The 25,135-nt window shown below is 39.5% G+C and overlaps 1 protein-coding gene across 4 annotated transcripts in view; it reads left to right on the top strand.

Moving 5' to 3' along the window:
• Nucleotides 1-202: 202 nt before the first annotated feature.
• The window catches only part of SMARCAD1 (SWI/SNF-related, matrix-associated actin-dependent regulator of chromatin, subfamily a, containing DEAD/H box 1), a 96,137-nt gene continuing 71,204 nt past the window's right edge, over nucleotides 203-25,135 (top strand). For 2 of the 4 annotated variants that reach the window (XM_066280185.1, XM_066280183.1), the window contains exons 1-3: nucleotides 463-650; nucleotides 925-1,163; nucleotides 10,708-10,885. In XM_066280185.1, the coding sequence (XP_066136282.1) occupies nucleotides 974-1,163; nucleotides 10,708-10,885 (368 nt within the window). In that variant the 5' untranslated portion in view covers nucleotides 463-650; nucleotides 925-973. Of the gene's footprint in view, nucleotides 342-462; nucleotides 651-924; nucleotides 1,164-10,185; nucleotides 10,322-10,707; nucleotides 10,886-25,135 lie in introns of those variants that run through there. The other 2 variants (XM_066280184.1, XM_066280187.1) reach the window with 2 other exon arrangements.

Here is a 25,135-nt window from a genome sequence, read left to right as displayed (position 1 = left end):
TGCTATTTATTATTGTTCTATTTAACAGCTTTCTAGCTAACCTACAGAAACAGGCCTTACACCCTCTGCCGAGGCAGACAGGCGGGTACGAGTTACCATGACAACAGCGCGCGCCTAGCCATTTTCCTCTCCCGCGTCGCTAGGGAAGGGAAAAAAAAAGGCTAGGTTGCGTATTGCGTCATCACTACGCGCTGGGTGGATTTCTCCGTGCTATTTTGGAGGGTCCCCACCCGGCTCCCGTCGCCCCACGCCAGAATCTTTTTTTTTTTCTTTTCAACCTTTGTTACATCGCACAGAGACTGCAAGACTCTAAGTGCCGAAGGAAGAAAGGGAGTAAGCGAGTGAGTGAGCGTTAATAGAGATGCCGCGCCACCTTCTCCACCTCTGAACCTTCCCTTGTGTTTTCTTGATCCTATCAGCTTCCTCTCAGCTGGGATTGCGCCGCGTCAACTTCCGGGCGGGTGCCCGCCAGCACGGCCTCCGCCGCTCCCCTTCCTTGGCCCCTTTGTGTCCCCGCAGTGTCGAGGCGCGGGTCCCGGCACGTCCTTTCTCCAGGCAGGGAGCACCGTAGTGCAGGGAGCCTCTCACTGTGGGCGGGCGCGCGGCACCCAGGAGGGTTAGAAGTGGGGAACGTGCCCGCGCGTGCTGGGGTAAGAGGAGGTGGCACGAGGGTCAGCTTGTGCTTTGAGGAAGGAGGGCTGTGGGGGATGGGGGAAGGGGAGTGAAAAGGAGCAATGGAAAGATTTTTAAAAGAGATACCTTTGTCCACATTTTGATCGTTGTGGCCTAACAATGAAGCGCAGCCATTATAGTCATCTTGAGCCACTGGCACATTTGCGGTCTCATAATTGCCTTGGGAATGAACTGCTCTGGCTTTGTACATTTATATTGTTTTCATGGCCTCTTTTTATTTTCTCCCTGCAGATAGTTCACTTAAAACCCCCAATCCCACAGGGTGGTGGTTTCTACCAATATGAATCTTTTCAACCTGGACCGTTTTCGCTTTGAAAAAAGGAGTAAGATTGAGGAAGCTCCCGAAGCCACCCCTCAACCCTCCCAGCCTGGCCCTTCTTCACCAATTTCTCTTAGTGCTGAAGAGGAGAATGCTGAAGGGGAAGTTAGCAGGGCAGGCACCCCTGATTCAGATGTAACTGAAAAAACAGGTGAGTTAAAATGTTGCAGATTGATGGGACATCAAGAGATTTTTCAAAGACGAAAGGCAGAAGAGGTTCCGATTTGTATTAATGTTATACACATTAATGCATTGTCTTCCACCATGCCCTTTTAAATCCAGTTTGGGGACTGCCATAGGCACCATGTACCTGCAACTGAGTGTCCGTCCATAACTGCTTCACTTTTATTGGGTTCTTGGAATATGAGCCTGTGATGGAAGTTGAAATCAGAATTTAGGTCATCTTTAGGTCAGTCCTGTGAATGACCCAGTTATTTGGCCAGACATTTACACTGATGCCAGTACTTCTCCAGAAACTAGTTATCACCTGCCATGAGCTATTCAAGGTGCCTGAAGACAACCACTATAAACAAGAGAAGATCAGATCACAATCAGATTTTGCCACTGTTTGAGTTCCTGGAGATCCCCAGAATGCAGAATAATAATGATATTCTTCCTGGTGAATGAACATTTTTAACCAGCAAGTTGTCAGGATCAATAGGGTTTGAGAAGAAGCTCAAAATGAGCATTTCCATTTTAATCTGCTTTTTGGACAGTTAAAATTAGAATATACTTGAATCCTTACTATGTTTATGCATAGAGCTTAGTGCCTCTCATTCTCTCATTTAATTGGCACAACAGTGTGATGAGAAATTATCTTCATTTTGCAGAAGTAAAACCCAGAGAGGTTAAGTTGTTGAGAAATTGGTAGAACCAGAACTCAAATTCAAGCAATTTAATTTTTGAGTGTGAAAAGGACCGAAGTTTCCTGTTAATGTTTATTCTAACAAGACCCTTTTTAATGCAAATGTCAGTGTTTCACAAGCAGCTTTTAAATTAATAATGTGGCTCTGACAAGATTTGTAGTATATGTGTCTTACCCTTGGTATTGCTATTTTGTTTGCTACTCTTCTATTTAAATGTAACTGATGGCAGAGTCCCTGGAAGTTATTGAAATAACATTTTTAAATACTTTAATGTAAATGGAACACAGTTGAATGATTTGGTTGGTTGGATTAAGTAGTAATTATGAGTCGGATTTTGAAAGGCTTTGTTTATCTAAAGAAGTTTAAATTTGCCTGAATTCTGTGGGGAAGCACTGAAGGATTTGAAGCTAAGGAGGGCTATCCCTCTGTTTATTTTTTCAACAGACATTTTGATTTGCATAATATGCTACAGTTAATGTCTAAATAGCCAGGTACTTTACTATTTTAACAGTAAATACATTAATCTGTTTCTTATGTAGTTAGGTCAGAGAGGGTTGTAGGCATGGGGTTTTGAGTCTTTAGAAGCCTCTTTTTATCATTCTAGTTAAATGGAACATAGGACAAGTAACTTAAAATCTAAGATCCCAATTTTTTGATATATAGAAATAAAAGCACTTTATAAACGAACTCAACAGAATGTTATAGTTATTTATCAATATTAGTAATGTAAAACTCTTAATTGTCTTTTCTAATTAGAAGATGCTCTTCTGCTTTGCTTTTTTTTTCTGTCTGAGGAGACTTCACTCTTTTTTTATGAGAGTGGGGGTGGGGAGACGGACAGGCAGTAAGGAAGAAATGAGATGCATCATATCATAGAATGTCACTTTAGTTTTCATTGATTGCTTCTTATATTGAATACATGCCTTGACCAGGGAACTCTTGTTTAAGCCAGAGACTTTAGGCTCGAGCCAGCAACCATGGGATCATATCGATCCCGCACTCAAGCTGGGTGAGCATGCGCTTAACCCAGTGACCACAGGGTTTCAAACCTGGCACCTCAACATTACAGGCCACTGTGTTACCACTGGTCAGGTGACTTCACTGCTTTTTGTGGGGACTTTTTATGGTACATAAATTTCTCTTAGATACCACACTTGATATTAGCCAAAAGGCTGAGAAGCAATTGTAAATTTAGAAGCTGAGATTACCTTTAGGAATCACATGGTCAGTCTTGATGACACTGGAAAATATGAACATTAAGTTTGTTCTTAGAATGGTGAGAATTCATCCTGTTAGCAATAGAGAGCTTTGCTCCAAGAAGAGATTATTATAAATGGCATTGTGAATTTTGAAGAATCTTGAGGATTACAGCTAGGTTTTTACATGATAGATAATAGGGATCCATTAAAGCTTTTCAGGTAAAAGGGTAAAATGATAAAAGAAAGTTGTTTGGTAAAAAAGTCAGTCTAGTGGTTATGAGTATTGTATATTTTAGAGGGTAGGATTTAAAGAGAGAGAAATTCTTTAGGAAACTTATAATCCAAACTTAATGATGGCAGTAAAAATGGAGAAGGAGGAAATGTGAGAGTTTTCAAAGTAAGAAAGGGCAAGAATTTAAAACTAGCTTGGTTGTAGAGATGAGACAAAATGAGTAATAAAATTTTTAGTTTAGATAATTGAAAAAAATGGTAAATTTATACATTAAAATAGATATGAAGTACCTGTTGTAAGCCTTTGGGCATGCCTTTAAAAGTTCAGTAAGAGTCAAAGGTCTTGCCCCAAACTAGTTGACAAAGGCACCTGAGCGTGGGGGGTGCAGATCCGGAATTAAGTGTATGGGCTTTGGGCTTTAAGAGAGGATAAGATACCAAGTGAGGTTTCAGATCAGGACTGGATGTGAGATTGGAAACTTATCAGTGGGATATGAATATTTACCTTAGTTCCTTTATTATCATGTGGTAACTTTATACTCTGCCATTGGGGAATACTGCTATATTTGCTTATTTACAGTAGAGGTTAGGGTCTAGAGCAGCTTTTAGGATGAAAAATTTTCAAAATTATCTGTGATCACTTTTTTTTTCAGCTAATACTGTTATTTATCTAATTTGAATTAAGATTTTATTTCTTACCACTCTCCTTCAGTTAATGGGATACAGCCACATTGGTTTCTTGAAAATGCCAAGCACAGCCCAGTCTTTCCCTCTGCTTCCCAGGCCCTGCTGATATTTGCATAGGACTCTCAGCTGTCTCATTTCCTCAGGGCTTAGTGAAATGGTACACTTTTTAGAAGGCCTTCCCTTGATCACTCTCTTTGAAGTAACAACTCCTTTTCACTCCCAGCTTTAATCTATATATATTTATCACTACCTAATATTACATTTTATATTTGTGTCTCTCTTATTAGACTGACCCTAAAGGAGCAGTGGGAAAGGACATATAATATATAGAGCCAGAATAATACAATGTGATAACTCACAGGGGAAGGTATAAGCAGTGTAGCATCACAATCCAATTCAGAAATGATCATTCATTCTTCCTGGGAGAATCCAGAAGAGTCACAAAGAGATGAATGACTTTGAGTGAAAACGAACCAATGAATTACTGTTTATTTGTTGAACAAGGAATGAAAATATATGTTGTCTTGAAGTCTGTGCTGTGTTTATGGGAAGGGGAAGTAATCTATGAAAGAGGAGGTTTAGGGCAATATAAGTGAAGCTGAAAAGAGAAATATAAACTGCTAGATTTTTAAGGGCTTTATATGTTGTACAGGAGAGATTGGATTTTAGTATAAGTTAGAACATTTCAATATGAGAAGATAATGCAGCTGTTCATTTGAAGTCTAAATGTAGGGAAATGACAGTAGGGATGACAGCAGTTTAGGGAAGTTTTATATGACATGTATTTTATGGCGTTTGGTGAAGTTTAAAGATGAATCTTCCTTGCTTAGACAGCTGGATGACTGGCACTGTCAACTGAATTATTACATTTAGGAGGATGATACTAAAACATGTTGAGTTTGAGTTAACCTCTCATTTTAGTAACGAGGTGTAATAGAAGGTTGTACATCAGAGTGTGGATCCTGAGAAATCAACTTTAGAATCATTATCCTGGTAGTTAACTAAAAACATCCTTAGCAAAGTGTACAGTAAGGAACATCAACATTTAATGATGATCAGAGGAAGGGAAACGAATGACAGATGTAAAGGGTGACTAGGATTGTCCTTGTATCCTGGAAGCCAAAGAAAGAAGAGTTTGCAGGTTGGTGTGTAGTGAACAGTGTCAAATGTGGAGAAGTCAGGTTGAATAGGGACAGCTCAGGGCCACTTTTCTTGGAAATTAAATTGTTGTTGACCTTTGTTTCAGTAGAAAGGTAGAGAGATGACTACTCTTTAAGAGGAAAAGAAACAGCTTGACAGGGAAGCAGTGTCAAGAAAAAATGTTTCGGAATTGTTGATTTATAGAGACCTTTTACCTGGGGTGGAGAGGGGAATGAAGGAAATAAAAATAGATAGGTTTGTAGGTTCTTTTGAGATTGGAATGAAAAAAGTTTTAGTATATGCTTGATGAATTTCTTTTCTTGATGGTGACATAAATATCTTCTAAAGTGGTTGCTATTTCTTGTGATTGTCCTGATGAAAGTAATAGGTGTTAATAAGTGAGATAAAAATTTAAAATTAATTATCAAAAAGATTTCCAGATTATATGATTCTAAAATCATATAATACCTCAGCGGTTTTGAACTTCACTTCCTTTGCCTAAATGTTCTCTGAATCCCTGCAGACAGTAAAATGGATATGATCTGTTGATAATACAGAATATATCATTTTAGTGTCATGTTTCTATAACCACTGGATGATAGTCTTTTAACAAAATATGAATCATCGGTACATCTTTATATAGTCATTCTGGCTTCTTAATGTCTGCTAGTGTTAGTTGAAAATCAGTACTTCGAAAAGGGTTAGTGCTGAACTGTTCTAATAAAAAAATAGGAGCAAGTTTCAGAATTGAATAATATCAAATATTTTCATAATTGTTTTTTTCTTTTCACCTTCCTTCCTTCCTTCCTTTATTTATTTATTTATTTTTGTTTCCTTGTGTTCTTGTGCTGCTGTTTAAAAATGCTGGTTTGCTTTGGGTCAAAAGGCATCACTGTATCAGGAATATCTTAATTTCTGCTGTTGCTTACTTCCAAAAATACTGCAGACAAATTTAAGCATTCAGCAGTATTCTAATTCTAGATTATTGACTGTTTTGGAAAACTGATTATTTATTTATTTCTTCTTTTCCGAGTGAGAGGAGGGGAGATGGCGAGACAGGCTCAGGCTTGTGCCCTGCCCCGGGTCCTGCCGGCAACCCCCATCTGGGGCCATGCTCGCAACCAAGCAGGAATCAAGACCAAGACTCCAAACTGTTCTATAGTCATTGTATTTTTTTAAAAATTTTGAATGCCAGTTTCACTTAAAAATGTTCTTGATAAAGCAGTAAAATTTGTTAATTTTAGTAAACTCAATTTATCAGTTTACACTCTTATAATATTTTGTGAAACAAAATGTGAACTATCCTTGGCTGCATTCTGAAATACAGTGGTTATTTCCAGGGGAAGGACTTGAGTGATTGCTTTGAGTTGTGAGCTGAACTTGTCATTTTTTTGACAGACACCTTTTTTACTTGAAAGGATGATTGACCAACATACTGTAGTTATGCAGACTTCGGTATTTAGTAGACATTTTTTCAAAAATGAACAGCTATATCAAAGGAAGACAAATGACAGTATTTATAGCTAGTGATAGAATTCTAGTTTTCAAAGTAAAGTTTGGATTTTGGGGAACTAGTATCCACAACTGTGAGTTTGATAATATCCAGATATTTAGAGATGCATTTCTTTTTTTATAAAATACCATGAAATATGTCAACATTTGACAGATTGCATTAATCAGGGAGGAAGTGGACCAATATTTTCCAAATGACCAATGCACACAATATTAAAAGATAATGTATGGGTTAAAGATCTGTTAACATATAAGATAGACCAGTGGGTTTATATAACAGTGCAAAAGTTTATTCATCTAGTTTCCCATTCCAAATTGTAATTAACCGTTAAAACACTACCACCTGACATATTTGGGTTTAGTATCAAAGAGGAACATCCTTGATAATGTAAAAAGGCTATGAAAATACTTTTTCTTTACTTAATATGTAACTGTGAGACATGATTTTTTTTTCATAAACCTAAACAAAAACAGTATACTACAATAGATTGATTCATTGCTGAAACAGCTAAGAGAATCTAGCATTCTTCTATTAAACCAGAGATTTTCCACAAAAGTAAATGAATACTGCTTTCCTCACTAAATGTGGTGGGAGATGGGGGTGGGAAGAGGGGATATAGTTTTCGCTAGAACATTTGTTAACATGTAAAGAGTTTGTTTGGTAAATAAATGTCTAAATATTTTCTCAGTTCCTATTCTCTAATGTGATATCATAGATAGAAACAACAAACAAAAAGTCATTGAGGCCTTCAAGTTTATTTATTTATTTATTTATTTATTTTAGAGAGCGGAAGGAGGAGAGAGAAGGAAACATTGATGTGTTGTTCCATCTAGTTATGCATTCATTGGTTGATTCTTGTATGAGTCCTGATTGGGGCTTGAACCCACAACCTTGACATACTGGAATGACACTAACTAACCAGGGTAGAGACCTTCATCTTTTAAGAGGGCAACAGGATCCTGAGCTTGAGAAATGCTATTGTATTATAATCTCTCCTCATCCCTTATATTATCAAACCACTTTCTCTGTTAAGTCACTTCCTTTGAATGCCACTTGGGTTAGTGCAGTAAACATGTTTAATATATTTTTATATATTTTACTGAATATAATCAGTAAAAATTCAGTAAGCTACTTTTCCTTTATTTTTATGTTATATATTAACAAAGCATATTAAACATTTTAAAAAATGCTATGTTTCATATATTTTGTATTATTATCATCTATAAAAGAAGGGGAGAAAGTAAAAGAAAAGATGAATATATAATCAAGGTCAAGAAGCTCTAGTTTCCCTAATACTATAGATTTTTTTAGACATGCCCCCCATCCCTCCAGGCACTTAGGGGCCTTTAAATCAGTGGTCCCCAACCCCCGGGCTGTGGACCGGTACCGATCTGTGGGCCATTTGGTATTGGTCCGCAGAGAAAGAATAAATAACTTACAGTATTTCTGTTTTATTTGTTTTTAAGTCTGAACGATGTTTCATTTTTTAAAAATGACCAGATTCCCTCTGTTACATCTAAGACTCACTCTTGATGCTTGTCTCGGTCACGTGATACATTTATTGGTCCCACCCTAAAGGCCCGTCCGTGAAAATATTGTATGACATTAAACCAGTTCGTGGCCCAAAAAAGGTTAGGGACCACTGTTTTAAATGACTAGGCTTGAAAAGATTATTCCATTCCTCATTTTATGTAAAGAGACTTTTTGAAAAATAGACAATCCAGATCATTTTGCCATAAACCCTTTTAAAATATGTATAAGAAAGCAGAACAATATCATTGACGTATTCAGGTAATATATATTAGCTTTAGGTCAAGTTTTTGATACGTTCAAGACCTAAATTTTTGGTTTTATGTATGATTTATGATATACTAGGAACACCTTGTGAAAGGAGAACCCATTGTACCTTTATAGTTATTTTGCAGGAGTTAGACTGTAATTTTATTACTTTACATAATTATCAGAATTTATGAATATCTTGATATTTATGGCAGTTAACCTAGCTAGAATTTATTCTGATGCAGAATTCTTAACCCAGGGCACACTCAATATTTATAAAACTGTTGTTTTTAATTATAATAAGTAAAGATGTTAGGGTTTTAGTGCCCTCCAGGGAGGCCAGGAGTATTAGCATACAAGGATTTAGGCCTGGGCTTGGATGTCAGATCTGCTTTCTTTTGTATGACTGAACAAGTTGCTTTCTCTCAACCTAGTTTTATCTATACAGTGGTGGTATAATATGTGCCTTAGGGGTTATTGTGAGGATTAAAAATATTTCACTTGACCCTGCCTGGTAGCTGAGTTGGTTAGAGCATCATTTTGATAAGCCAAGGTTGCATGTTCAGTGCCGCACATGGAAGTATCAACCAATGAAATGTATAATTAAGTGGAACAGCAAATCCAATCTCTCTCTCCTCCCTCCTCCCATCCCTCCTTTCCTTCCCCCTCCCTCCTTGCCTCTCCCTCTCCCCCTTCCCTTCCCTCTTCCTTCCCCTCCCTCTTCCTTCTCCTCCCTCTCCCTTCCCCTCCCTTCCCTCTCCCCCTTCCCCTCCCTCTCCCTCTTCCCCTCCCTCTCCCTCCTCCTCCCTCTCCCTCCTCCTCCTCCTCCTCCTTGCCTTCCTCCTCTCTCCCCACTCCTCCTTCCCTCTCTAAAATAAAAAGTCTCACTTGAGAACTTGAAATTACCTAGAAAGTAAGTAATGGTAGCTATTGTTTATTAAATCAAAACCTTTGAACTAGAGTTATCTGGTTATTGCTTTTGAAAATATATTTAATAGACCAAGGAACTATTACTCTTACTTTATATGAATTCCTTAAGTCTGAGCTCTTCCTCAGATACATAAGGGAGAGTGGTTTTGCTGGGCAAAAGGAAAATAATTTTGGAACTCAGCCCTTGGAGAGAGGAGACTTTGGTAGAATACTTTTACTCATCTGTTTTGGACAGACAGATGATGCCAACTTTTTTAGTTTGTGAGGGCTGCCATAACAAAATGTCACAGGCTGGGTGACATCTTAAACAGTAGACATCTATTTTCCTACAGGTCTGGAAGCGAGAAGCCCAAGGTCAAAGTGTTGGCAGATTTGGCTTCTTTTGAGGCCTTTCTCTTTGTCTTGCAGATGGCCACCTTCTTGCTGTGACCTCATGGCCTTTTCTCCATGCAAGTACATCTTTAGTGTCTATCTCTTAATAAGGACATCAATTATATTGGATTAGGACCCCACCCTAACACCCTCATTTTAATTCTGTCACCTCTTTGAAGGCCCTATTTCTAAATACATTACATTCTGAGGTACTGAGGTTTGGAACTTCAACATAGGAATTTTGGAGGGAACAATATTCAACCAATAACACCACCATTATGTAAGACAATGTTTATTCGATATTTGCTATGTAACAAACAGTACTGAACTAAATGCTTAAGATATATCATCTGATTTTATATGTAAATTAGCCGTGTGCTTATTATTTTTTTATTGATTGATTTTAGAGAGGAAGGGAGAGAGAGAAACATCATTTTGTTGTTCCACTTATTTATGCATTCATTGGTTGATTCTTGTGTGTGCACTGACCGGGGATCGAACCTGCAAACTTGGCATGTCGGGACAACTCTCTAACCAGCTGAGCTACCCACCCAGGGCAGCCCTCTGATTATTAAGCGTCTCTCTTTTACAGGTGAGGACACTGAGGCTTAAGGGATTAAGTAACTTGTCAAAGAGACAGGATGGAAATTCAAGTCTTTTGGGCGCTAGTGTCCATGTTCTCTTGGGTAAGAACTGGACTGGGAAATAAACACAGAGAGAACAGGATTGGAATATAAAGCACAAACCTCAGTTTTTGTGGTTTTCTGTCGGGTCTTGCTAATAAATAATCAATGAAATAGAAAATAATTTAACACCAGCTCTAGTTGACTAATAATTTTTTTTAAATGTTGGAGATTTTTGTTTTTTTGAGTGAAAACACTGAAGTTAAAAATATTTAGCTCATGATTCTGATTAACAAAAACAAGTTTGTTTTATTTTCAAGTTGCTCAAAATGCCTTTCTTTTTTTTCTTTTGCAGAAGATTCCAGTGTTCCAGAAACTACAGTAAATGAAAGAAAACCAAGTATATCATCTTTCAAGAATCCAGGAGGAATACAGTATATTGATTTGTCTTCTGATAGTGAAGATGTTGTTTCTCCAGACTGCTCTAACACAGTCCAAGAAACAAAGTTCAACAAAGACACAGTAATTATAGTGTAAGCCACTTAATCGCTTCATTGTATTTGCATAAGTAAGAAGTTTTTGAGAAAAAGTTACTTAATTTTAAATATTTTCTTTTTTTTTTCCTTTTTCCTACTACATTTTGGTTACTTTTTTCCTAACTTAGAACTGTAGAGAATTTGTGTGTGGGGGTGGTTGGATGTGTGTGTGTTTCTGGGTAACGGTGATTTTTAGTAAGAGCAAATATTTTATTTTTTTTAAGCTCTCCATAGATATAAGTATTATTTTAAAGACATTTGTTCATTTATAATTGTTTTATGATTTGTTATAGAGCCCCAGAGTCAAGTAAGTCATTTTAACATTTTTTGGGCCCATTCTGTGAGGTCGAATGGAGTTTCTGTGGTAGTCAGGTAGAAAGATAGTAAATATAAAAAATACTCTGACAAATAATAGATACTGTGGGCAAAATGGAAATACAGAGTTCAGGACCGAGGTAGATGCATGGTTTCTTAAAAGTACGGTTAATGAAGGCTTTATTGAGAAGACAGTAATTGAGCGAAGGGGATAAAAATGTGACCATGTGGTAAGAGGGGCGGAAGATATTTTTTTTTTTTTTTTTTTTTTTTTTGGTATTTTTCTGAAGCTGGAAACTGGGAGAGACAGTCAGACAGACTCCCGCATGCGCCCGACCGGGATCCACCCGGCACGCCCACCAGGGGCGGAAGCTCTGCTGGGGGGGGGGGATGCTCTGCCCCTCCAGGGTGTCGGTCTGTTGTGACCAGAGCCACTCTAGCGCCTGGGGCAGAGGCCAAGGAGCCATCCCCAGCGCCCGGGCCATCTTTGCTCCAGTGGAGCCTCGGCTGCGGGAGGGGAAGAGAAAGAGAGGAAGGAGAGGAGGACGGGTGGGGAAGCAAATGGGCGCTTCTCCTGTGTGCCCTGGCCGGGAATTGAACCCGGGACTTCTGCACACCAGGCCGACGCTCTTCCACTAAGCCAACCGGCCAGGGCTGGAAGATATATTGAGAACGGTGGGTTCAATGACCCTGAAGTGATTTTATGCCTGGCATTTTAGAGGAAAGTGAGCATAAGCGACACAGAGTGAAGGTTCTGAGGATATGAGGTAACAAGTGGGGAGGAGGAAAGGCTTAATCATGTTAAGTCCATAGGCTACTGGCTTTTATTCTGAATGAGTTGGGAAGCCAATTAAGCAGAGGAGCACAGTTATCTACTTACATGTTGAAAAGGTCTTCAGGGCTGTAGGGGAGTAGTAGTAGAAGCATGACTATTGTTTTAATTAACCTCTGTAAGAAATGATGGAGGTTTAGACTAGGCTAGCACTTGTGGAAATGATGAAAAGTGGTGACAATCTGCACATACTTTAAAGGTATAGCAGAGAGAATTTATGATGGGTTTCACGTGGGGTGGGTGAGAATGGGATGACCAGAAGATTTTTGGCCTGCACAACTCGAAGGATGGGGTTACCATTAATTGAGATATAAAAATGGGTATGGTGGGGAAACATTGGAAGGAAGAATTTAGTCTTGAATATGCCGTGATTGAGAAGACTCTTAGACGTAAGCGGAGATGTCAGATTAGCAGTTGAATGTGACATTTGAAGATCTGGGGAGGGATCTAGGTTACGTACCTAATTTTAGGAGTTGTCAGAATACAGATTTGATATTTAAAGCCATATAATTAGATAAAATCGCCAAAGAAAATAATAATACAGCCGGAAAAGAGATTTCTTGCTTGAAGGACTTAGGACTGGGAACTCAGCTTTTCAGAACCAGGAGGTGAGAAGAAACTTGTGGAGTTTCTAAGAAGGAAGAATCATTGAGGTAGAGAAAAAACTAAAGGGTATATGATCAGAAGCTAAGTGAAGAAAAGTTACAAGAAGAGCAAGAGATTGAGACTATCCACTGCTGATAAGATGACAATTTCCTCCTACAATGAAATTCTTTTTTTTTTTTTTTGATTAATTTTAATGGGGTGACATTGGTAAATCAGGGTACATATGTTCAGAGAAAACATCTCTAGGTTATTTTGACATTTGATTATGCTGCATTCCTATTGCCCAAAGTCCAATTGTCTTCCCTCACCTTCTGATTTTCTTTGTGCCCCTCCCCTCCCCCAACCCCCTCCCTCTCCTCCCCCCCACCCTGTAACCCCCCACACTCTTCTCCATGTCTCTGAGTCTCATTTTTATATCCCACCTATGTATGGAATCATATAGTTCTTAGTTTCTTCTGATTTACTTATTTTGCTCAGTATAATGTTATCAAGGTCCATCCATGTTGTTGTAAATGATCCTATGTCATCATTTCTTATGGCTGAGTAGTGTTCCATAGTATATATGTACCAAAGCTTTTTAATCCACTCATCCACTGATGGACACTTGGGTTGTTTCCAGATGTTTGCTGTTGTGAACAATGCTGCCATAAACCTGGGGGTGCATTTCTTCTTTTCAAACAGTGCTATGGTGTTCTTGGGGTAAATTCCTAACAGTGGTATAGCTGGGTCAAAAGGCAGTTCGATTTTTAATTTCTTGAGGAATCTCCATACTGTTTTCCACAGTGGCTGCACCAGTCTGCATTCCCACCAACAGTGCAGGAGGGTTCCCTTTTCTCCACATCCTCGCCAGCACTTATTCTGTGTTGTTTTGTTGATGAGCGCCAATCTGACTGGTGTGAGGTGATACCTCATTGTGGTTTTAATTTGCATTTCTCTAAGGATTAGTGATGTTGAGCATTTTTTCATATGCCTGTTGGCCATCTGTATGTCCTCTTTGGAGAAGTGTCTATTCATTTCTTTTGCCCATTTTTTGATTGGATTGTTTGTCTTCCTGGTATTAAGTTTTACAAGTTCTTTATAAATTTTGGTTATTAACTCCTTATCAGAGGCATTGTCAAATATATTCTCCCATTGTGTAGTTTGTCCTTTTATTCTGTTCTTACTGTCTTTAGCTGTGCAGAAGCTTTTTAGTTTGATAAAGTCCCATTTGTTTATTCTGTCTTTTATTTCACTTGCCTGTGGAGACAAATCGGCAAATATTTATATATTGCTGTGAGAGATATCAGAGAGCTTACTGCTTATGTTTTCTTCTAAGATGCTTATGGTTTTATGGCTTACATTTAAGTCGTTTATCCATTTTGAGTTTATTCTTGTGAATGGTGTAAGTTGGTGGTCTAGTTCAGTGATTTTCAACCATTTTTGAGCCGTGGCACATTTTTTACATTTACAAAATCCTGGGGCACACCACCTACCAAAGTGACACAAAATGACCCTCTAACACAGTAAAATATTATACATATAGTTAATACTATAGTTTCTAAATGTATTTATACTCACACCTGACCATGTCTCATAGCATACCTGTGTGCGTGGCACACTGGTTGAAAAACACAGTTCATTTTTTTACAGGTAGATGTCCAGTTTTCACAACACCATTTGTTGAAGAGGCTGTCTTTACTCCATTGTATGCTCTTACCTCCATTGTCAAATATCAGTTGTCCATTAAAGTGTGGGTTTATTTCTAGGTTCTCAGTTCTGTTCCTTTGATCTATATGCCTGTTCTTATGTCAGTACCAAGCTGTTTTGAGTACAATGGCCTTGTAGTATAACTTGATATCCGGAAGTGTGATACCTGCCACTTTATTCTTCCTTTTTAAGATTGCTGAGGCTATTCGTGTTCTCTTTTGGTTCCATATAAATTTTTGGAATATGTGTTCTATATCTTTACAGTAAGTCATTGGTATTTTAATTGGTATTGCATTGAATTTATAAATTGCTTTGGGTAATATACATTTTAATGATGTTTATTCTTCCTAACCATGAGGACGATATATGCTTCCACTTGTTTATATCTTCCCTGATTTCTTTTATCAATGTTTTATAATTTTCCAAGTACAAGTGTTTAATCTCCCTGGTTAAATTTATTCCTAGGTACTTTATTTTTTTGGTTGCAATGGTAAAGGGGATTGCTTCCTTAATTTTTCTGACAGTTCATTGTTAGTGTATAAAAATGCCTCTAATTTCTGAGTATTAATTTTATATCCTGCCACCTTGCTGAATTCATTTATCAGGTCCAGTAGTTTTTTGACCATGACTTTAGGGTTTTCTATATACAATATCATATCATCTGCAAATAATGATAGTTTTACTTCTTCTTTTCCAATTTGGATGCCTTTTATTTCTTTTTCTTGTCTGATTGCTGTGGCTAGGACTTCCAGAACTATGTTGAATAAGAGTGGTGAAAGGGGGCACCCCTGCCTTGTTCCTGATCTTAAGGGGATTGCTTTTAATTTTTGCCCATTGAGTATGATGTTGGCTGTTGATTTGTCATAGATGGCCTTTATCATGTTGAGGTATGTTCCCTGTATTCCCACTGTGCTGAGAGTTTTGATCATGAATGGGTGCTGGATTTTATCAAATGCTTTTTTTGCATCTATTGAAATTATCATGTGGTTTTTCTCCTTCCTTTTTTGTTTATGTGATGAATCACATTGATTGATTTGCGAATATTGTACCAGCCTTGCCTCCCAAGAATAAATCCCACTTGATCATGGTGTATGATTTTTTTCATATATTGCTGGATCCGGCTTGCTAATATTTTGTTGAAGATTTTAGCATCTAAATTCATCAGGGATATTGGCCTATAATTTTCTTTGTGTGGTCTTTGCCTGGTTTTGGAATCAGAATTATGCTTGCCTCATAAAAGGAGCTTGGAAGTCTTCCTTCCTTTTGAATTTTTTGAAATAGCTTGAGAAAGATAGGAGTTAGTTCTTCTTTGAATATTTGGTAGAATTCACTTGTGAAGCCATCAGGCCCAGGACTTTTCTTTTTTGGGGGTGTTTTTTTTTTTGTTTTTTTTTGTTGTTTTTTTACAGAGGCAGAGATAGACAGGGGCAGACAGACAGGAACAGAGAGAGATGAGAAGCATCAATCATCAGTTTCTCGTTGCACGTTGTGACTTCTTAGTTGTTCATTGATTGCTTTCTCACATGTGCCTTGACCGCGGGCCTTCAGCAGACCGAGTAACCCCCTGCTGGAGCCAGCGACCTTGGGTCTAAGCTGGTGAGCACTTTGCTCAAGCCAGATGAGCCCGCACTCAAGCTGGTGACCTCGGGGTCTTGAACCTGGGTCCTTCCGCGTCCCAGTCCGACGCTCTATCCACTGCGCCACCACCTGGTCAGGCTTTGGGAGTTTTTTGATAACTCTGTCAATCTCATTTGTTGTAATTGGTCTGTTTAGGTTTTCTGATTCTTCCAGATTAATTTTTGGAAGATTATATGTTTCAAGAAATTTGTCCATTTCATCTAGGTTGTCGAGTTTTTTGGCGTACAGTTCTTCATAGTATTTTCTTACAATATTTTGTATTTCTGTTGTGTCAGTTGTTATTTCTCCGCTCTCATTTCTAATTTTATTTATTTGAGGCTTTTTTTTTTCTTGGTGAGTCTGGTTAAAGGTTCATCGAACTTGTTTACCTTTTCAAAGAACCATCTCCTGGTTTCATTGATTTCTCTGTATTATTTCTTTAGCCTCTGTAATTTCTGCACTGATCTTTATTATTTTCTTCTTTCTACTAGCTCTGAGCTTTACTTGCTGTTCTTTTTGTAGTTCTTTTAGATGTAGGGTCAAGTTGTTTATTTGAGCTTTTTCTAGCTTCATGAGGTATGTCTGTAAATACTATGAACTTCCCTCTCAGGACTGCTTTTGCTGTGTCCCATAAATTTTGAGTTGATGTATGCTCATTATCGTTCGTTTCTAGGAATTTTTAAATTTCTTCTTTGATCTCATTGTTAACCCATTCATTATTTAATAACATGCTATTTAGTTTCCAAGTGTTTGAGTATTTTTCAGTTTTTCTGTTGTGGTTGATTTCTAGTTTCATGCCATTGTGATCAGAGAAAGTGCTCAATATGATTTCAATCTTCTTAAATTTGTTGAGACCGCTTTTGTGCCCTAACATGTGGTCTATTCTAGAGAGTGTACCATGAGCACTTGAAAAGAATATATATTTGCTGTTTTAGGGTGAAAGGTTCTGAAGATATCTATTAAATCGAGTTGATCTAGTATGTCTTTTAAGTCTGCTGTTTCTTTGTTAATTTCCTTTCTTGAGGATCTATCTAGTGATGTTAGTGGGGTATTGAAATCCCCTACTATTATAGTTTTTCTCTTGATCTCGCCCTTTAAATCCATCAAAGTCCGCTTTATATATTTAGGTGCTCCTATATTAGGTGTGTAGATATTTATAATGGTTATATCTTCCTATTGGATTGCTCCCTTTATCATTATGTAGTGACCTTCTTTATCTCTAACTATATAGTCTTTGTTTTAAAGTACATTTTGTCTGATAAAAATATTGCAACCCCAGCTTTTTTTTCATTTCCATTTGCGTGAAATATGTTTTTCCATCCTTTTATCTTCAGTCTATGTGCATCTTTTCTTTTAAGGTGTGTCTCTTGTAGACAGCATATGTATAGATCCTGTTTTCTTATCCACGCAGCTAACTTATGTCTTTTGATTGGATCATTTAATCCATTTACATTTAAGGTTATTATTTATATGTAATTGTTTATTGCCATTTTATTCTTTAAAACTGTATTCCTCTTTTGCTATATTCTTTTTCTCTTTTGATCTGTTTACAACAGGCCCCTTAGCATTTCTTGCAGCCTTGGTTTGGTTGTAGTGAATTCCTTGAGTTTTTTTTGTCTAGAAAGCTTTTTTTATTTCTCCTTCAATTTTAAATGATAGCCTTACTAGATAAAGTAGCCTTGGTTGTAGGCTCTTGTTCTGCATTACTTTGAATATTTCTTGCCATTCCCTTCTGGCCTCAAGTGTTTCTGTTGAGAAGTTGGAAGTCATCCTTATGGAGGCTCCTTTGTAGGTGATAGTCTTTTTTTCTCTAGCAACTTTTAATATTTTCTCTCTTTTTATTTATTTATTTATTTATTTATTTTTTTTGCATTTTTCTGAAGCTGGAAACAGGGAGAGACAGTCAGACAGACTCCCGCATGCGCCCGACCGGGATCCACCCGGCACGCCCACCAGGGGGTGATGCTCTGCCCATCCTGGGCATCGCCATGTTGCGACCAGAGCCACTCTAGTGCCTGAGGCAGAGGCCACAGAGCCATCCCCAGCGCCCGGCCCATCTTTGCTCCAGTGGAGCCTTGGCTGCGGGAGGGGAAGAGAGAGACAGAGAGGAAAGCGCGGCGGAGGGGTGGAGAAGCAAATGGGCGCTTCTCCTATGTGCCCTGGCCGGGAATCGAACCCGGGTCCCCCGCACGCTAGGCCGACGCTCTACCACTGAGCCAACTGGCCAGGGCCGCTTTAGTATTTTAATTATGATGTGTCTTGGTGTTGATTTCTTTGGATTTCTCTTTAATGGAGTTCTCTGTGCTTCTTGAACATCAGAGATGTTTTCCTGCCTTAATATAGGGAAGCTATGATATGCTTGAACAAAGTCTCTATCTCTTGTTCTTTCTCTTCTTCTTCAGAAACCCCTATGATGCGGATGTTATTTCTCTTCATGTTGTCACAGAGCTCTTAGAGTTTCCTCAGACTTTTTGAGTCTCTTTTTTCTGCTCTTCTTCCATGCCTTTATTTATCATGTCCTCTAACTCGCTGATTCGATTCTCAGCTTCATCCATCCTGCTTTTAATTGCTTCCATTGTGTTCTTCATTTCTGATACTGTATTTGTCATTTCTGACTGATTCTTTTTTATTATTTCAATGTCCTTTTTTATATTTGCTATCTCATTATTTAGGTATTCGTAATGACCATCTATTGTTGTTCTAATGTCTTTGCGCATCCTAAGAATCGTTATTTTAAACTCCGTATCTGGTAATTTGGTTATATCTGATTCATTCAGGTCCTTTTCTGGGGATTTCTCTTGATTCATTTGTGTTGCATTTCTTTGCCTTCTCATTTTCTCTGTGTAAAGGAAGGTTTTGGCCACTGGAGCCCACTGGGTGTGGCATCTGTTCCCTAGGTATGGTCTGTCTGCAGGCCTGCCACCCCCTCTGATGTTGCTGCCTAGGACGTTTGGGTATAGGCATTACCGGTGCCTGCCCACTGGGGCTGTTGCTGTAGTTTCCGCCTCTCCTTCACAGGAATGGCTGTGATCACGTGCTCGGGTGTACAAGCCTTGGTGGCCTTGACCTTTGCCCCGCCCCCATGGGTGGCATTATGCTGTGTCCTGAGGGCAGGGGTGAGCACCTTTGCTCAGCTGCAGGTTTCTGCCTGTTTCCCGGCTTTTGCTCAACCTTTGCAGGAGGAGCCCACTTGTGGGATGCCTGCAAGCCTTGGCTCCACAGGCCAGGTGGGACTGCGTGTCCTTGCTCAGTATCGGGATTCTGCCTGTTCTGGGTTTTTGGCTCCATCCCCGCGGGTGGAGCCAGCTCCCAAGTCAAGCCACAAGCCTGGGTTCTGCGGGCGGGGCAAGGCTATGCTCCTGAGCCCTTGCTCAAGGGCTCGTCTCCACCCCTTCTGAGGTTCCCGCCCTTCTCTCCACAGGCTGGATTACAGGCTGCCCGCAGCTGAGCTTGTCCGCTTTTGCACGCCCCCTCCTCCCCAGCCGGGCAAGACTGAGCACACACCTGGGCCCAGTGGTGGCTTCTGCCCTTGCCAACAGAACCACGCTTCTGCGCTCCAGCGAGCCCTCAGCCGTGTGGGTGGGGGTGCTGCAGCTCAGACCCTAAGGTTCACTACTGTAGTCCCGAAAGCTCCCTCCTTCTAAGCTACACTGCTCTGAGTGCCGTGGGAGAGCTTGTTTGGCTGGTGTCCTGCTTCCCTTTGCTGGTATTGCTGTTTCCAGGGGAAATATTCACTTAAGATTTGAGGAGTGTCTCGTCCCAGGGGTTAGGGTGGCTGTCTCCTAAAATTTTTCTCCCTTGGCCCTGGCCGGTTGGCTCAGTGGTAGAGCATCGGCCTGGCGTGCGGGGGACCCGGGTTCGATTCCCAGCCAGGGCACATAGGAGAAGTGCCCATTTGCTTCTCCACCCCCCCCCTCCTTCCTCTCGGTCTCTCTCTTCCCCTCCCGCAGCCAAGGCTCCATTGGAGCAAAGATGGCCCGGGCGCTGGGGATGGCTCCTTGGCCTCTGCTCCAGGCGCTAGAGTGGCTCTGGTCGTGGCAGAACAACCCCCCGGAGGGGCAGAGCATCACCCCCTGGTGGGCAGAGCGTCGCCCCTGGTGGGCGCATGCGGGAGTCTGTCTCTCCCCGTTTCCAGCTTCAGAAAAATACAAAAAAAAAAAAAATGTTTCTCCCTGTGCCTCCTATATTACACTCTCTTCCTGCTACTCCGGTACTCTCCTTTCTCCTTGGAGCCCTAGGTGAGTGGTTGTGAGAGAGGTGTTCTGCGCAGTCCCTTTAAGAAGAATCCTAGGTCTGAGAAATCAGTCTCTTTCTCACAAACAGTATCCTGCCTTGTTTCCAGCTAAATACTGTCCATGCACCTCTTCTGGGCTCTGGGGCTGCAGGCTGGGGCTTTGTTCCTGGGACTCAGGACCCTCCCCTCTTTGCTAAACTTGCTTCCCACCACGCGAGTCTCTCCCTGCTGCCGTTTGCTCCAAGGAGCTGGGCAGCCCTCTCCGCATTTCCGCTCTTCCTACCAGTCTCGGTGTGGCTTCTTTAGTGTTCCTTGGTTGAAGAGTCCTCTTAGGTTAGTCCAAAGTTGGTTTTTCCAGATGATGGTTCTTAAAATTAGTTTGTAATCCACTTTGGTTCTAGGAGGTGAATGTTGGTACATCCACCTACTCCAGCGCCATCTTGTCTTCCCCAGCCTTATTCACTTCTGTCCTGCATTTCCTTCTCTCTGCACAAACTGGCTTCTCCTTCAGCACTCCACCATCTTGGCAGCCTCTCCTTTGCAATGCTGATAACAGCATCTGAGAGTTGCTAACTCTCTTGGGTTTTTTTTTGTTGTTTTTTTTTGTTTAATTTTATTTTATTTTATTCATTTTAGAGAGGATAGAGAGGGAGAGAGAGAGAGAGAGGAGAGAGAGACAGGGGGGAGGAGCTGGAAGCATCAACTCCCATATGTGCCTTGACCAGGCAACCCCAGGGTTTTGAACCGGCGACCTCAGCATTTCCAGGTTGACGCTTTATCCACTGCACCACCACAGATCAGGCTTTCTTGGGGGGTGTTTTGTTTTGTTTTTTTGTTCTGCTTCTACCCCTGCCCCTCTGTAGTCCCTTCACACCAAGCCAGAAGGTAAAACCTGGAAAACCCTAAGTGATAGCCTACAATGAAATTCTTGTGTATAAGCTGTGATGAACATGCCTTTATCCTAGAATTCACTCTGCAATAACATTCACTCTGCATGTTTAATCTCCAAAATAAATATATTAGCCCCCCAATATAAGTTTAAAATATTTTTATTTTGAAAAAGTTTTAAACTTACAGAAAAAATTTTAAAAAATTATAAACTCCTACATTTCTTTTAAAAAAATATCCACCCATTTTTTCATATTTGTTTAGCACCTTTATAAATTAGAATTATTATTAAACCTTTTGCCTCCAGTACATTGACATTTAGCTCCCAAGAGCAAGGTCATTCTCTTACATTACAAAAGTACAATTTTAAATTCAGAAATACCATTTAACATGGGTATAATACTGTTATCTAATGCACAATCTATATTTAAATTTTATCCTTTAATCTTAGTAATATCTTTTATAGTAATTCTATTCAGAAGTACTGGTTTGTAAATAATGTACTGATCCTTCACCAAGAAAGTTTTGTAATGAAAAATATATATATCTTCTACACTAAGCAATGTGTTTGTTATACAGACTGTCCTCCGGTTACAAACCAGATGGGTTCTGTAGGTTTGTTCTTAAGTTGAATTTGTGTGTAGGTTGGAACAGGTATATTTACCTGTTAAATGCAACTCAGACAGATGTTTGTCTTATAGTATTTATTTCTACCTTTTCAAACCTATAAAACCTATCTCATTTGTAACTGGGACTTCTGTCATTGTCTTAACCTCTGGTGTAAATTCCTTCTCTTGTCAGACAGATAACAGACAACTTGGTTCAAGGACTAGCAATCAGTCCTTGGACCATTTTTTTTTTTTTTTTTTTTTTGTATTTTTTCTGAAGCTGGAAACGGGGAGGCAGTCAGACAGACTCATGCATGCGCCCGACCGGGATCCACCCGGCACGCCCACCAGGGGGTGATGCTCTGCCCATTTGGGGCATCGCTCTGTTGCAACCAGAGCCATTCTAGCGCCTGAGGCAGAGGCCACAGAGCCATCCCCAGCGCCCGGGCCATCCTTGTTCCAATGGAGCCTCAGCTGCGGGAGGGGAAGAGAGAGACAGAGAGGAAGGAGAGGGGGAGGGGTGGAGAAGCAGATGGGCGCTTCTCCTGTGAGCCCTGGCCGGGAATCGAACCCGGGACTTCCGCACGCCAGCCCGACGCTCTACCACCGAGCCAACCGGCCAGGGCCTGGACCATATTTTGAGTTGTACTTTATGGTAACTTTTTTCCCCAATGTTATGCATTGGATTAAATTTGCTACATTTGTCTCATTAATCAAACCATTTCTCGGCCTTTTGTTTCTTACTGTATTGGCCTTTGCGGATAACAGGCCATTTTTTAGTATGTCTCAATTTGTATGCACCTGATGTTTCATGATTCAGTTTAGGTTAAGTGACAGGAATACTATATAAATGATTTGTGTCCTCCATGTGTCTGTCATGTTAGGAGGCACACTGATATCACTTTGTTCCATTTTTGATAAAGTGAACTTGAACAACTCAAAAACCTGTTGGGTTCTCCTGTAAAGCTGCCTTTTCCCCCTTTGTAATGATTATCAATGGGAAGATACTTTGAGCCAGGTAATAATTCTATTCCCTACCAAATTTTCAATATTTGTGGTATGTATTTGGTGATTCTTGCCTGAATATATTATTATAGTGATGGTTATAAAATGATGGTATTCTAATGAACATTCTAGATCTTGTACTTTATTTGTTATTTTGTAAGGATGATTTTTCTCTTCTATTTATTTACTTATATGTTACAGTAAATATGAAGCTTGAATCATAGGTTCTTATTTTACTTGTTCAGTGGGCTATCATTCATTATTACCATTATTCATTATTGTGCTCCTATTGCTCAGTTTTAGCAAGTGAGGTCCCCTTTAGGCAGGCTCTTGTTTTGAGAGTTATGGCACGAGACTTGTCCTATCACTACTTTAGGCCTGAAATTAGAATTAACCATTTCTTCAAACAGCACTTTTTCTTTTGCATATGAAATTTTATTTGGAAATCTGGGGAGTAGGTATGTGCTTTTCTTTGCTTTCAGTGAAGCAGGGTTAATTCCCTTCAGCAGAATGGGCTAGGCAGGAAGGAGAATGTATGGCAGTTTTTGTGATTTTTAAATCGTGAGTTTATAATTGTTACCTTCAATTCTAATCTACCATACAAGGCTCTTATTTGTCTTGCCTATACTTCTCTGACAGTGAGAACTCTAGCTTTTTCCAGTACCAGTATGTTTACTAATTTTCTTAATTATCCAATATATAAATACATAGTTTCAGAATTACTGTAATCATATCACTTGACGATTGGGCCCACTAGGTAGTGTTCAAGATTTATTTACAAGTTTTATTTTGCCATTAAAGTGAGGGTAAATATCATAGTATTTAGATTATTTATTTAATTTTTTTCTGTGTTTTTCATTTCAAATATGGTTTGTATTCCTTTTAGGGTTTTTCCCTTGTCCTTTTTTGATGTTGTTAATTTTTGCTTTTGAATATTTAAAATAGTAACAAGATTCCAAAAATCTCAACTCTACATAGGATGTTTTTATTTTATGTATCAATTTTTTATTTTATTTTTTTTGAGAGAGAGGGAAACAGACAGGGACAGAGAGAGACAGACAGGAAGGGAGAGAGATAAAAAGCATCAACTAATAGTTGCAGTACCTTAGTTGTTCATTGATTGCTTTCTCATATGTGCCTTGACCAGGGAGTTGCAGCTGAGCCAGTGACCCCTTGCTCAAGCCAGCGACCTTGAGTTCAAGCCAGAAACCTTGGGCTTCAAGCCAGTGAGTGACCTTTGGGCTCAAGCCAACGACCATGAAGTCATGTCTGTGATCCCAAACTCAAGCCTGTGAGCCCTTGCTCAAGCTAGCCATCTTGGGCTCCAAGCTAGTGACTTTAAAGCTAAAGCCAGCGATCATGGGGTCATGTCTATGATCCCATGCTCAGGCTGGTGACCTTAGGGTTTAGAACCTGGGTCCTCAGCATCCCAGGTCAGTGTTCTTATCCACTGTGCCACCACCTGGTCACACTTCTTTCATGTATGTTTTTTTCCTCCTTCTTACCCAAAAGATGGCACAATATATTCATATCTACACAATACATATGTGTGTGTGCATACACATACATATATTCATCTGTTCTTTATTTTATTTACTTAGCAATATACATTTCTTAGAAATCATATCAATTCAGAGATCCTCATTCTGTTTACAACTCCATAATACTACATTGTGTGAATGTTCCATGTTTATAATCAATACCCATATATGGGCCATTTTGGTTATTAAGGTTTCTTAACCTTTGCCCTGTTGACAGTTTGAGCCAGATAATTCTTTGTTTGAGGAGCTCTTCTATACATTTTAGGATGTTTAGCAGAATCCTTGACTTTTTTACCTAATAGATGCCAGTAGCACCACTGTAGTCAAGAAATTATAATTACCCTGGACATTGCCAAATGTCCTCTGAGGGCAAAATCTCTCCCCTTTTGATAACCACTGATGTAGATAATAGAAACTCTGGCAGTTGAAACTCCCAGGAAACATTACTAGACAAGAAGGAAATGAAGATGGAATTCTAAGTAACACCAGCAAATTAAGAAAATGAACAAAAGAAGAAGAGCTCTGTGTAGTTTAAGGACACAGAGGTATGAGGAAGTTAGAAGTAATGCTGTTGCAGAAACCATAGGGTGATGGGAGGGGTTGGACCTGATTTTCAAAGAGATTTGTCAACAGTATGTAGAATCAGAGGAAAGTTAATCAGTGAAAGTTTTTATCCCATGCCACATTGAAGAGGATATTATTGCCCTTGGAACAGTTTCAACAAAGTAGTGGGATGAAAGATATAAAGTACCGAGTTGACAACTTGGAAATGGAGAGTAGAAAATCATTATTATAAGATTTGTGAAAAAGAGGGTAATTTGCCAATTTCAATGCTATGTTAAATGTCTAGAACCTCTGGTACATTGAAATCATTGAATTAATTCAGTCTTGAGCACATTATAGGCTTGGGAGGAA

The sequence above is a fragment of the Saccopteryx bilineata genome, chromosome 5, assembly GCF_036850765.1.
Source record: "Saccopteryx bilineata isolate mSacBil1 chromosome 5, mSacBil1_pri_phased_curated, whole genome shotgun sequence".
Lineage (NCBI taxonomy): Eukaryota > Metazoa > Chordata > Mammalia > Chiroptera > Emballonuridae > Saccopteryx > Saccopteryx bilineata.
The sequence above is the reverse complement of the archived record's forward strand: the minus strand, read 5'-3'. Positions and strand labels throughout refer to the sequence as shown.